The following is a 13,693-nucleotide window of genomic DNA, read 5'->3' as shown; positions in this document are numbered from 1 at the left end:
ATCAAATTACGAGATTAGTGATTTGACTTGGCTAAGAAGAAACTCACTAGTGCAGCTTTCACAAAACTCAAAAGTGGTATGAAATATTTTTTAAAATTTTATCTTCAACAATCTGGAAACTGTTTATGTAAAGTCATTTCCCTAAACAGGTCTTTAGCAATGTACAAATGTTTACATTACTATATAGTCACAAAGTGACTTGCAAGCAAGGTAGTTTATCCTCAAGTTATATTGTAATTTTCTCATTTATTACTTTTCCAAGAATTTGAACAGCACCTTACAAACAGAGGAGCATAGTTTGTGCTATCTGCAGTATGTACTCCATAACACTGGAACTCAGATGTTTTATTTAACTGTGTTGTCTAAAATAAAAAACTATGAGAAAGCAGTCCTGCACCATGACTGACCACTAATGATGTACAAAGCTGCTTGATCTGATCTAAGACCTGCCCTGGAGCTCAGCGACTGTCAGTCATGCCTCAGGACTCCACTGGCAAAGCTGACACAATGGACGTCTGTGCCTCATTAGGGGTAAAGTGCCCCGAGGACAGTGCTGAGGGATAAGGATAAAAACTAAATCTCACAGCACCCATCAGACATCAGGAACAGAAACGAGAGAGCAGGCAGGGAGGCAGGACACTTGTATGTATAGAGGAGCGCATCGATTAAATGTTTTCTAATTGGTCACAAAGAGGGTGTGTGTGTGTGTGTGTGTGTGGAAAGTGTCTGATTTTATACCTTCCAAGAGAGAGGGACAGATGAAGAAGGTGATACTATGATGAAGAAGAGGAGCATTGGGAGTAACACAGCGCTAATGGTCTCCCCCTGCTTGCTTCTGAACATACTTGACAGTGTTAGCTATGGCTAACTGGCCAATTAGACAGCAGGGGTACCACTTCTGCTCAGTTCAGACCTGTTGTGTCCGCAGTGGCTGACAGATCTTCCTTGTTATGACACTTGGCGTATGTGTTTGATCTTCTCAAATAGTGGTCCTCTTTTCAGATAAAGGATTTTGTTCCCTTGCAAGTGATCTTTGCATCTACGGGAAGAATCACTTGTCTTGACTGAGCTTTTTAGGTGTTTCCAATTCTTTCTTATTCAGTACAGTCCTCATTCCCACTGTCTTTTTAATACTTTCATTGTGTCCACTCCCACCCCAAAATATAGGTGCAGCTACATCTCACCCACTTGCCATTCTTTTCTTCTCCTCCTGCATTTTTTTGTTTTTCCCTGCAGGTTTCTCAGGATATTAACAACCCTGATCTTGTTTTATTGATCTGTTCTGTCATGACTGGAGGTGAAGGCAGGGCAAACTGATCGTTGTGACCTCTCCAGTGATTTCTGTTAACTGAAAAGCATGAAGGTGGTTGTGATTTATCTCTTTCCCTCATGATGGCTGGTATGATTGAGAAGCATATTGCTTTAATGCTAATAATCAGGTGTATGTGTCAAGCTTCTCATTCCCCTCTCAAAAGGGAACAGCATTTATTAGAGACAGGAGCTTTTTGTGTTATTGAAAGTTCTCCTTTCCCTCGTCCCCTCTCAGCTGCACCTGGTATAATTTGATTTGGGCAGTATTTGTACACCATTGTAGGCCTTAAAACTAATAGGCATTGTGAAATGCATTTTAAATTGAGTTTATGTATGATGTCGCGTTTAATTTATACCATTCTCAATTTATACCACTCCTCAATTTGTAGCTTACCATTGAAAAAATATTTTTATTGATTCTAAGTTTTTTTTTTTTGTCAACCCTTAACTGTAGGTCATCCTCATCACTTGCATTATCATTTTTGGAGTGCAGTTAAATTATTGTGATATTGTACTAGAGCTGAAACAATTATTGGAGCAGCAGGAGATTAGTCAGCTGTATTGATAAGAAATTAATTGGGTAACTTTGTTTTTCATTAAAAAAGTGCCAACTATTTTCTGGTCCCATCGTCTTAAGTGTGAGGACGGTTTCTTAGTTTTATATATTTGTAAATTAAATAAATGCAGCAGCCGGTATTATTACCTTATGGGTTTCCGTGATATTGTGGTGGGCATTTTATTGAACAAGTGGCCAATGAGACATTTCAGCAGATTATCAAATAATGAACACAATCATAAGTTGCTACATGATTGCGACAGTAGAAGTGTATTTACATTTTTGAGTAATGCTTGTAAAAGGCACATTTCTGTTCTCAGTGCAGGCTTTTGTCATCTGGTGTCTTATTCTGTACACACACTCATTCTTGGCAGCTTGTCAAGTTTTGAACCAGCTTGTATTAATGGCATATTTATTACATCTAATCCCTTTGTGACAATGGGGAGAAAGACAGCAGGTATGAGAAATGCATAGCTTTCTCAGTGGGAAAGTCATTAATCTGAAATCCATCTCTCTCACCAGACTCTTGCCAAAACATATACATCTTCTCAGTATGTGTTATCTTTGTTCGTTCACCATAAAAGCTGTCATTCCATTTTCACAGTGGTGAATTCCCTAATATTTTAAAGTCAGTCAGATAATTAGCCTCTGTTGTCAGTTTCACTGATTAGGATGCTTAACCTTTTGAAACATAGCAGGACTGCAGTTGCTCATTAGGACATTAGTTCATCTTGCTTTATTCAGCACTTGGTATTTTGTATTAAAGAGCACCAGGCAGCATGCAAAGTGTAATTGGGTTCATAAGAGGTGTGTAATGAAGCTTCCAGATTGCTAAATCAGGGCTTTTTTTTTTTTTTTTTCTTCCTTCTTACAGTAAAGTCATGTACACTATAATTCAGATCTTCCTCCTCACAACAGCATTGCTCAAAAGACTTTACAAAGAGAAGGCTTCTCTAGACTGTAATTAACCACAAAGCAAAACGATCTACTATAAGAACTCCTGAAACAATATGTCAACTACTAGGTTTCTCGGGTTTATATTATTGTAAACTGAACATCTTTAGGTTTTTTTTTTTTTTTTTTTTAGACTGGTTTTAACAAAAACATAGTTAAACATGCCACACTGGGCTTGTATTAACTGAACCCATAGTTCTAGGGTTATGTAGGGTACACTGATAATTGTCAGTCATTGTATCAAATACATTTATATGGACATAATGGCTTCATTTTGAAAATCTCTGTAATCTTCAGATTTACAAAAATTTGAACAGCCCAGTAAATTACAGTATTCACAGAGCAGGCAGATAAAAATGTGAATGCTTAATGCTGCTGTTACAGTTTAAAGCCTATTCTGGAGGATAATAATGGTGCCTGTGTTTTTTGGGTGGGTTTTTGGTCCATCATTTCAGCTTGTCTCTGGGAAGCAGGAGAAGGGAGGCTCAAGGATTGTGACTGTTTACCTCTTAGAAATTGCCCATAATGTGTGCCAGCCCAGTGATCAGCCAACTCCATTGATCAAACACTAAACATTTAATATAAACACTTTGCTGATGTGTGTTTCTCAGGCTATTATTCAGGACTATTGTGTCTTTTGTCACCATGCCTGCACCACTGAGCTATAATTTTATGGAATTGCCTTTTTCTTTGGTTTATTCCCAGTTTCTTCTTTTTTTTTTTTTTAATTAGAAACTATACTGGTACTTATTTATATACTAATTACTTTTCTTAATGCAAGGTGTAAATAAACTGAAATATAATTATATAAATTATCCATCCAATATTGTTTAATTTAGCCCTAGGCATACTTAAATATCCCATTACATTCCACATATTAAGATAGTTTGTGTAAAATGAGTAGCTCACACAAAGAAATGACGTTAAGTCCTTATTATTGTGGTTGTTTGAAATTATTCTCGAGTTTCAAATGATTTGGGTGACTGCTGTCCAGGTAGATTTGTCTAGTGTTAGAACAGAATAGCTCATGCGGAATGAAAGGTGTTAACAAATTACTTTTACAGTTTACACCTCTGTAGATGGTTGTATCTCAGAGAAGGAAACTTGACTTCACACCTGAAGTTCAGACTCCTGTTATTTAAAGATATTCCCCCTCCACTGTAGTACCTTTCAGAACACAGCTCGAGGATTAAGGCTGATAAAAGTCAAAAAGGTAAAGTGTGAAGGTCTTGATCATTTGCTTCATGCTTCAGCAGCCTGCCACAACTGGAAAAAAAGACTGGAGTCAAATTAGTATCAGCCAAACTCTCATATCCTGACCCATACTGGTAAGCTGGCCTACTCTGACAGCTGTTTTAATAGTCTAACAGTCACTGCACTCAAGTTTTTGAATTTCTCAGTTGAGTGCATTTGTGGATGAAAAAGTAATTTTCTAGCAGTATCATGGCTTTGGGAGTTTCACTTTTGGTTCTACTTAATTCTACCTTCACCAGAGGCACAACAGGGAAATATACAGGATATGATGGACGAAGTAGTAGTAATACCTTTTGAGAGTAATACACTTATATACAGTAACACCACAAAGCATGACTTCAAGTATTAAAAAAGTGTCTCAGAAAAAGATTTAAAGCTTTGCAGGATTAACTGCAAAATCTAATGGAATTTAAAACAAGAATGTGTAAATTCGTATTGTTTTCATTGCACTAAAGTCTCTGGAGTCATATAGTTTAAATAATGACTCTAACAGTGTCAAAAATGTAGCTTAGGGAAAGCACATAAAAATGCTTCTATTGTTATGTCGGATTGTATTAGAGTGACCACTGAGTCTAATTTGTAGAAGTATTGCAATGAGTAACATTTCTTTGTTCAAAATGGGTTCCTGTGGTGAGACTGGTAGTGAGTGTTTGTTTTGTGTTTTCGTCTTAGTCTTTATCTCACCTGCAAAGGCTGGTCTTGGATTAGTTTAGCTTTATGCTCATGCAAACAAACCACCTAACCATTGCTGATGTATGCAATTTGAAGATAGAGTAATCACCTACAAGTAAAGGATTTTTGTGTTGGTGCAGGCTGCTTTAATAAAAAGAGAATGTGTTTACACTTCAGTATGGGGAACGTTTTATTTACATAGTTGTAAATACTTCAATTTGTACCTAAGAAACTCTTCAGTATAAACAATATGCAGCAGTTAGTTCCTGTAAAGCACAGCTAGATACAAGGATATGATATTGCTTTGGTAAAGTGTTGTAATTAGCAGGTTTCTCTGTTGTTGATCTTTTCTCCAACATCACAAAAAGCTCCAATGCCTTCACCTTTTGTTTTATTTGAATTCAGCTCAACTAGTTTGCACATTAGAGCTATTTAGAGCCTTTGTTGTCTTGTAGTGGAGCCCAAATCTCAAGTGTTATCCCTTTTTTACTCACAGCAATTCAGCTTTAAAGTATGATTAACATATTAAATTCTAAAATAAAATAATTGCAGTAAATTATAGCCCACGTTGTTTGAGTGGAGGACTTGAATTAGTGCAGAGCAATTCTGAGTGTTTTAAAAGGTTGTAATAGCTGATGATGACTGAAATGGAGAAGAATCAACATATTGAGTCAATTCTACAAACATGCATTTTTCTAATTTCTTATTATGTGCATGACCACCAGTACAGTCATGTGACAAGACTACTGGTTAGTCACCTGGACAAATGTCAGGTACAGACATCAATTTCAATAATAAATCATTTGGAATATTTAGTTTTATAACAACTTAAACATTCTAAGTGTAATATTTAGAGCAATCTATTAGCAGAAAAGTAGTAAAAATGGAATAGATTATTCATACATATGTGAGCTCTTGACCTTGTTTAAAGATTTTTGGAGATAGCAGGAATAATGATCAGCTCATTGTTCGAGAGTTTTTATCTTACGACCAGCACAAATACACCTTGCTGTTTTGTAATTACTACAATATAAGGATTAATGATCTCTCTCCACAGGTACATGATGTTAATCAATGGAAAAAATGAGGTGTTCATGATCGACAGGGACAACACTGTCTTCCACATAGCAAACCTAGAGTTTCCCTTCAGGAAGGATCCCCGTGTCCATTTATCGAATACTCTCTTGGATGGGGTGAGTTATTCTTTCTAATATTTTATTGTAGCATGCTAGCTTTTCTTGAAAATCCTGTAAGTTGACCAGTTCTTCTCTTGGGTGAAGTTACATGTCCCCTCCATCTCTAATACCTGCTGCTCAGTCTTACAGATAATTGACTTCAGTTGCCAGACCTTAGGTGAAAAAAGAACATCCATGTCCTGGAGGAATTGTCCGTGAAATGTTTTCCAGTGTCTGTCTGGTTTGTGTGGTAGTTCTCAGCACCATGCTCCCAGGGGTGGCGGCAGGGGTCAGGGACTTATCCTCACCCTGTAATACCAGGCACAGACTTTCATTGCCATGCTTTTGTGGTTTATGTCACACAGGTACCAGCTCTCCCCAACAGCAGGTGCACATGCATGAGTCATTATACCGCTCCCTGAATTGAAAACACAGGCGAGGAAATAGCTGCAGTCACAGGAGATTTGATTATAAATGCCTGGCAGTGTTTGTGTTTGGTATTTCAGTGCTGGAGATAAGTTTCCTGTCAGTGTTTTTGTTTTGTTCCTGGTTTTGTTAGGTCCAAGTTTAGCAATTTTATGTAAAATAGGTATGTGTTCTTCTTGGCTTGACACTTGCTGATTGATGCGATGAATTTACTTTCCTCACTTAGGCAGGTCATCTAATTGCATTGTGTTATTGTTCTGGCGAAGGCGCGTTGCCGATTGCTATGAGGTTTGTTTTGACTTGTGTTAAATCATCTGTTGATGCTTGTGGCTCGGTTTAGAGAGGCTGTGTTTGGCTGTTTATGGTGAACCCTGTAGAAGCTCAGCTTCTGATATGTTTCATCTTTAGCCTAAAGGCACTGCTCTTTGTCTCTACTGCCATTTTGTTGTACATTTAATGAGCTTTACATCAACTTGAGTTCCAGTATTGAATGAATACGTAGTACAGATTGAATTCCTGGCGGTCTCCTTTGGTCACATTAATGTATTCATCCGCGGCTGGCTGACTGTGCAATGGTTCAATGCACTAGATGCATAATGACAGCAGCCCTTCGGAATGACATCATTTCTTCGCTCCAGTCACTCCTACTGTTGACTGCATGCCCACCATTCAGTCCCCTTGCTTGTCTTGCCAAAGACAGTCTGGTTTTGGCATTCCAGTGTTGATGTTTGGTTTTCTTCTGTGAAAAGTAAAATCATATCAGCCAGTAGAGGATCACATTTAAAATAATTCTTGTATGTAGAGTGTGTGTATGTGTGGCGATTTTGACATTTGGTCTACCAAAACACTAGGAATAGTTTAAAGGTGTTAGATATGGTATGTATGGTACAGTATGATAGAAGTACAGACTGCAGGATGTTACTAGTCCCTGCCCTGACTAGCTTTTCCGTTGAGACAGAAAGAAACTGTATTCATATCTTGTCTGACTGTTTGAAAACAAATTATGTTCAGTGCAGCTTTAAAAGAAATATGTGTTTACTTTAGGTGTACTGCAAATATTGTAGTTTGCATATAACAGAAAATTAAAGTACCTCAGAAAACCTATTATTTATTCAGCTTAACAGGGATGGAGTTTACCAACATTCAGCACAGCAATAGTCTAACTCTGTCAGTGAGTAGAGAAAAATTGTTTTCTGAGGCCACATTATGAAGGAAATTAAATGAAAATGGTGCATTAATCAGTTGTGCCGGGAATGTTGGCAACCACATTGCAGTATTTACAATAAGCACCTCTGAATTGACCATTATAGTGAAGGCCCTGGAACTTGGATCAATCTCAGTAATTGCAGCTTGATCTGGTGTGCTCAGTACTGTTAAAATGTCAGCTTGTCCCAAACACAATTGTAGCAATGCATGACTCAGAGGATCAAAAATAATTAAATTCTCTTAGGGAGATTCATTTTCAATAACACCCAACATTTTTGGAATTAGGGTTGTATATTCCTGTCTCTGCCATGTTTATTGTTCTAAATAGATATGAGTATTTGAGCCCCCAAAGAATAGTTTTTGTGTAATAGCTGATGCTTTAACTGACTGTTTCTCCTTTATCTGTCATTTACAGCAGCAGAGCAGTTACCTAAATATTTAATCAGGGCAAAGACAATAAATATAGTTCTTTAAATGTAGTATGGTAGTGACATTTACATCTATGCTGTCACAGCACCTTGTTTGTGTAACACTGCTGTGCAAACTAGTCATGTGTCTGTTGGGTGTCCTGCACCAGCACTGCATTTGACTCTTATCTTGAGAGTCTTGCATAATGGATGTACAGTGCTATTTCTGCTTCATGTCCTTCTTCACCAAAGCCCACCACACACACACACACACACATACACACACACACACACACACACACACACACACACACACACTCTTCTTTAATTGCTTGCTATTCCTCTCATAACCCACAGCATCTCCCTTTCTGAATGTACATCCCCAAGAGTGTGTTGAACCCCTAGTGTCCCTACTTCTTTCAAACAGGCACCATTTACACTTTCTCTGACAATAAGTCTATTGAGATTGATGACTTTTCCTTGTATATGTTTTTGTATCTCGTCTCTACTCAAACATACAGTATATCTTTTTTCTCAATAACTGTTTTCTACTCTGTCACTTGACCTTACTTCTGGCTTTTTATCTGCAGGAGATGATCATCGACAAGGTGAATGGGCAGCCTGTCCCCCGCTATTTGATATATGACATCATCAAATTCAATGTGAGTAGCCAAATCCACTTAGGAATGTGTTGTCTTTTCTTAGACCTGCCACTCCTGAAAGTCTGCAAGACCAAGATTTCAGACAGAATAAATGAACAGTGCATAGGAAACACTGGAAACACTCCATCAGCAGTTCCTTCTACTGTCTCCTCTTTATTTACTTTTCACAAGGTTCAGCAGAGGAAATATATTTTGCGGTTGTAGTCTTTCAGCAGTTTGCAGCATATATAATCAGAGCAAGGCGCTGGCTGTACATCAGGAAAAAAGCATTGATGTGGAATGGCATTTATTTACCCTCAAAGTTGAAAATCTAATTCCCAGTTGAGTTCCCTCAGGGCTATAGCAGGCACCGGGGCAGTGTTCTTCCAGGCTCTGTAGTATTCACACAGGCATGACAGTGCTTTGTCAGTCTCCATGCTGGAAGGAAGAGCATGGCTCTGCTTGACCCCTTACACTGTCACGCACTGGGCTTTTCTTAACTGGGGGTTGAACTCTGTTAGACCCATGCTGACTATTTAGTTTTCTACTGAAATTTGTTTTGCTGAGCCACATTGGCCAATTTTTTTTGATAATCACTTAGGAGTTTGGATTTGTGCAAAAAATTATTATGCCTTAAAAATTAACCTTTAACATCCCTTCATCATAATGATTCTATTGGGTTGAAGTGAGCCTAATGATCCATTTTTGTCTGTTGGACATCAGGTATTGCTCCATTGTTGTGAATGAATGATTCTTTTGTATATGTATAATAACATGTTTCTTCTATTATTTTGACTTGGCTGTTTTTCTTGAGAACAGCCTGAGGACTACATTACAAGGCAAACACTTTTCTGAACTGTAAATGAATTCATCCATCCCTTCAACCTGTTCTGCATGCTGCTAATGGCAAGCAAGTAGGCACAGAAAGAAATTAGCCTACAGTTTGCCTTTCACAAGCCTGCTCTGTCTTCCTTCTAAAACCTGGAGGAATACCTTGGGATGAAGGGAGAGGGAGGAGTTACTTTGGCCATTATGTTTGTGTGTCTCTCAGATCGATCATAGGATCACACAGACAAGCGGCTCAATAAAGGCTCCAGTGGTGAGGGCACATCTTTGTAAGATGGTGCAGAGGTTTTCAGCTCCACATGACTCCCCTGAGCCATCAGTATAGTGCTGTTGTATTGATCCTGCTGGACATTATTAGCCTGCACCATTATTAGTGGTGGTCTTCTCTGTGGCACCGAGCCTCCATCCTGAGACTGAGGATGGAAATACAGCAGGAGGGAGAACACATCACTTGCTGGGCCCATGGCCTAATGTGACACCTTATTGTTTGGGAAAAGTCGGATGAGGCACAGTACTGGGATGGTTTTGATTAGAGTGCACTTTGAATTGTGTGTCTTCTCTCCATAATTGGTGATTTAGCTGTGTATGAAGGGTCAGAGTTTACTTTGTTCTATGAATTATCGGAGTTATGTCAGCGTATATTGCACTGTTCATGTCAGAGCCATTGATATTGTTAGTTACTCTACAGGGTGTTAAGAGTGATGATGTGTACAGTACTCTACCTCTTCAACCACCTATCAGATTGACCCTTACTATCACCCTGAGACATGCAGTGAATCTTTATGCTCTTCTTACAAAGTATTAAACAGTGGTATTTTTAATCTTCCTAGAAAGTTATTTCTGCTTGTCAGTCACTGTCAGTTCCCCCACAGTGGGGGAACTGACAAGATGCGATGAAAGCACAACAAATTACATATATGTCCTTAATTTTCAAGTTTCTGCAGACATCTATTATCCTGAAATAATAAACTGTGGAGGTGTGAGTTTGACATCACTGTCTATGTCCTGACACTTTGATTGACCTTGCTATCTTTTATCTTGCCAGAATAATCCCACTTTAGGTGCAGAATTAGACAAGATAATTGGTTCAGTCAGATAAACAGCTGAGTGCCTAAAACATTTGCTGTGAAAACCTTATCTGTTGAGGTATGTACTGTTTTACAGCTCCATTTACCTGCTATTGAAATGTTTGCCTGCTGGTACAGTATCTCTGCAGGTCTTTCCATCCTAACACTAGTCCTTGGGCTGCATCACTCCTTTCACTGTTGCCCTGATGAAGTGCTCCTCTGCGGTTACAGCTCACCAGCGGTTTGCTGTCATACAGAATCTTTTAAAATGCGTACTTCTGCAGTTCATTAACTTCTAATGTACACCAGTGGTGATAATGACTTTCACTCTCACAGCAAATACAAAAAGGTGAGAGTTGATGAACACTGGTGAGGTTTTATTGGTCTCTAGCTGGCAATAGCCACCAGTGGCTAACAGTGACATTACAGTAAACTTCAGTTGCCTTATCTATTCATTCATAGATTACACCACCTCCAAACCAGTATGATGTGACTTTTATCTGCAATTTGATGTGACATCAGTTTCCCCCTCCATTTCTATGGCTAAGCATGAGGATGAGAGTAAACTTTTTCTTATTTAAAGAAATGCAGTTATTATGTGGATAATTGTGCTAAAATGTAGCTTTGGGGGCAGCATGGTGGCCGAGTGATTAGCACTGTTGCCTCACAGCAAGAAGGGCTTGGGCCAACCCATCAGGGATCTTTCTGTGTGGAGTGCTTGCATGGGTTTTCTCCAGGTACCCCAGTTTCCTCCCACAGGTTGATTGGTGACTCTAAATTGCCCATAGGAGAGAGTGTGAGGTTATTTGTCTCTGTGTGGCCCTGTGATGGACTGGTGACCTGTCCAGTGTGTACACCTGTCTTCCACCCAAAGAGAGCTGGGATAGGCTCCAGCAGATCCCTGTGACCCTGGTTAGGAATAAGCGGGTATAGATAATGGATGGATGTAGCTTGGAAGAAAGTAATGCTCCTTATTTAAAAACTAAATGGCTTGACAATTCTACATGGGGCAGTGTTGTGCTCTGTAGCTTATACTTAGACTTCTAATGTACTTAACGTACCAGTTATGAACCCTTACTCTACTACTGCAGTTATTTAGCACAGTCTAGCCAAAATATGTTATTTCCTTTTCTTATACCTTTATTGGATTAATCATTAGATGTTAATAAAATATATTCAGTATTTGAAGTAAAAATAATCATGAATCTTTTTTCTTTTTCTCTTCTGCAAATTATTTTTTCATCTCCCTATACTCTGCTGATCCTCACTGATCTGGCAGTTCTTTTCTATGCGGAGATGCATTTTTATGTTCTTTTTGAACTGCAGCTAAAGAAAAGCCCAGCCAATACAAGTGACTCAAAGGAGCAGGAAAAGTAGGCTTCAGGGGTATTACTAGATAGACTATCATCATAAATTGTGGCCTACAACCTGCCAGTCTACATTTTTAGACACAAATATACTGTTGCCTAAAGCCAGGGATAGAGAGTAATCTCAACTCTTAAAGTATTAAAGTAAGGAACTTGTGGAAGATTGCGAAGGAAAGTTGTAGGAGCAGGAGGCTCTTTTCTGGGTGAAGACTCTTTCAAATATTAGTTAAAATTTAGATCAAAAACTTGCCAAAGGTTTTACTGAGCAAAAACTTTTGGTTTTGGATCAGCCCCAAATTTATGTACTGTAATGTTTGTCTTTAGAAAGGTATCGTGTTCATTTATTGATCTGACTGCTTAATATCACAGAAAAAATATAGAGCAATTCTTTAATTGAAGGCATTTCTCATCTCAGGTGTAATAACCAAGCCCCTAACAATAACTGATGATGCCAGGTTTAAAGCCCTCTTGGAATAAAGCATATTTTGTCTGCTTTAATAATGCCTCAAAAAAAATTGCTTATGGCTTGTAAGATGGGAATAGGTGAGGAGGAGGATGTGTGGACATTGAAAACAGTTTTAGACCCAAAACAGTCTAGTTATTCTTCAACATCTGTTGACTGATTTTGTCAACAGCATGTAATATAATTTATCTGAAATTATCCAAGAAAGCCAAAAAGCTTTCAGCAGTATTCTCAATATTGTTTTTGATTTTGTTTTTAAATTCATCCTTCAATATCACATTGAAGAAGGCGTTATTTCTTATTCTGCAGCTCTCTGGTGTTTAACATTTAATGTGTTTTTATATATAGATTCTTTATACACTCAGTTCAGTTTGCCCATAAAGGGGCTTATGTAATACACAGAACTGCACCTTATTGGTCTGTGGTATTCTGACCACTTTATACCCTTTTTTTTTTTTTTTTTTTTGAGCTGACTATTGTTTAAGGACGACTGCTTCATGTTGTTTTAGTTGATCTTTTCTTTTTAAAAAGAGAGTGCCATATATAATCTCAGTACTATATGTTGATGAGAATTGTTGTCATCGATTTATTGTTAGTGTCTGGAGGTCTAAATCCACAAGCAATTCAGCTAATTCTGGATTTATGTTTGACTCACTGGATTGAAGATGTTTCTAATTTTTGACTTTTGGGGCTTTTTAGTATTAAAAGCAAAAAGATTTCATTTGCCATTATAAAAACAAGTATGCACATTTGAGGACCTGGAACCAGTTGAAATCAGTCAGGCTGTAATTAGTTCATATTGTCATTATCATTTAAGTTACCCTTTCTTGATCAATTGATATGAGTTTGATTAATCGAGAAATACTTCAATAATCATCAGAAAACTGAGGAAAATTTGTATCAGTGTCTCAGGTGCCTTCTTTAATTTGTTTTGCCAGACTAACTGCCCAAAACCCAAAGATTATTAGTTTGTTACTGTATATTCTGAAAAATGTACTTCCTCATTCAATGAAGTCACTGACTGCATATTAATGTTCTTGTGTGACATTTTTAGCTTTACTGTACATGTTTTGCATTTTGAGGTTGTACTATACAGACAGAAGTGTTCTGGGATGACTTGCATGATCGGCATCAGTGCTTGTCAAGACATTTGTTCAAAGATCAGCTATTCATTGCTCTTTCTTGTCAGAAATTGTGCATTATGCTCTGTTGAAACTGTGAATTCAGCCTAGTTAAATCAATTAGTGAATACGGAGCAGTGAAAACAAAATAAATTGCAGCCACCAGATCACACTATTCACACTTACGGTGTACTGTCAAGACACATTACTCTATCAAACCGTTGCAA

The 13,693-nt window shown here is 38.0% G+C and overlaps 1 protein-coding gene across 2 annotated transcripts in view; it reads left to right on the top strand.

Moving 5' to 3' along the window:
- The window catches only part of rngtt (RNA guanylyltransferase and 5'-phosphatase), a 63,264-nt gene that overhangs the window by 11,415 nt on the left and 38,156 nt on the right, over positions 1 to 13,693 (top strand). For both annotated transcript variants that reach the window (XM_026318051.2, XM_026318052.1), the window contains exons 9-10: positions 5,805 to 5,940; positions 8,552 to 8,623. In XM_026318051.2, coding sequence (XP_026173836.1) covers positions 5,805 to 5,940; positions 8,552 to 8,623 — 208 coding nt within the window. The remainder of the gene's footprint in view (positions 1 to 5,804; positions 5,941 to 8,551; positions 8,624 to 13,693) is intronic.

The sequence above is a fragment of the Mastacembelus armatus genome, chromosome 24 (genome assembly GCF_900324485.2).
Source record: "Mastacembelus armatus chromosome 24, fMasArm1.2, whole genome shotgun sequence".
Classification (NCBI taxonomy): domain Eukaryota; kingdom Metazoa; phylum Chordata; class Actinopteri; order Synbranchiformes; family Mastacembelidae; genus Mastacembelus; species Mastacembelus armatus.
This window is presented reverse-complemented; position numbering and strand designations above follow the sequence as displayed.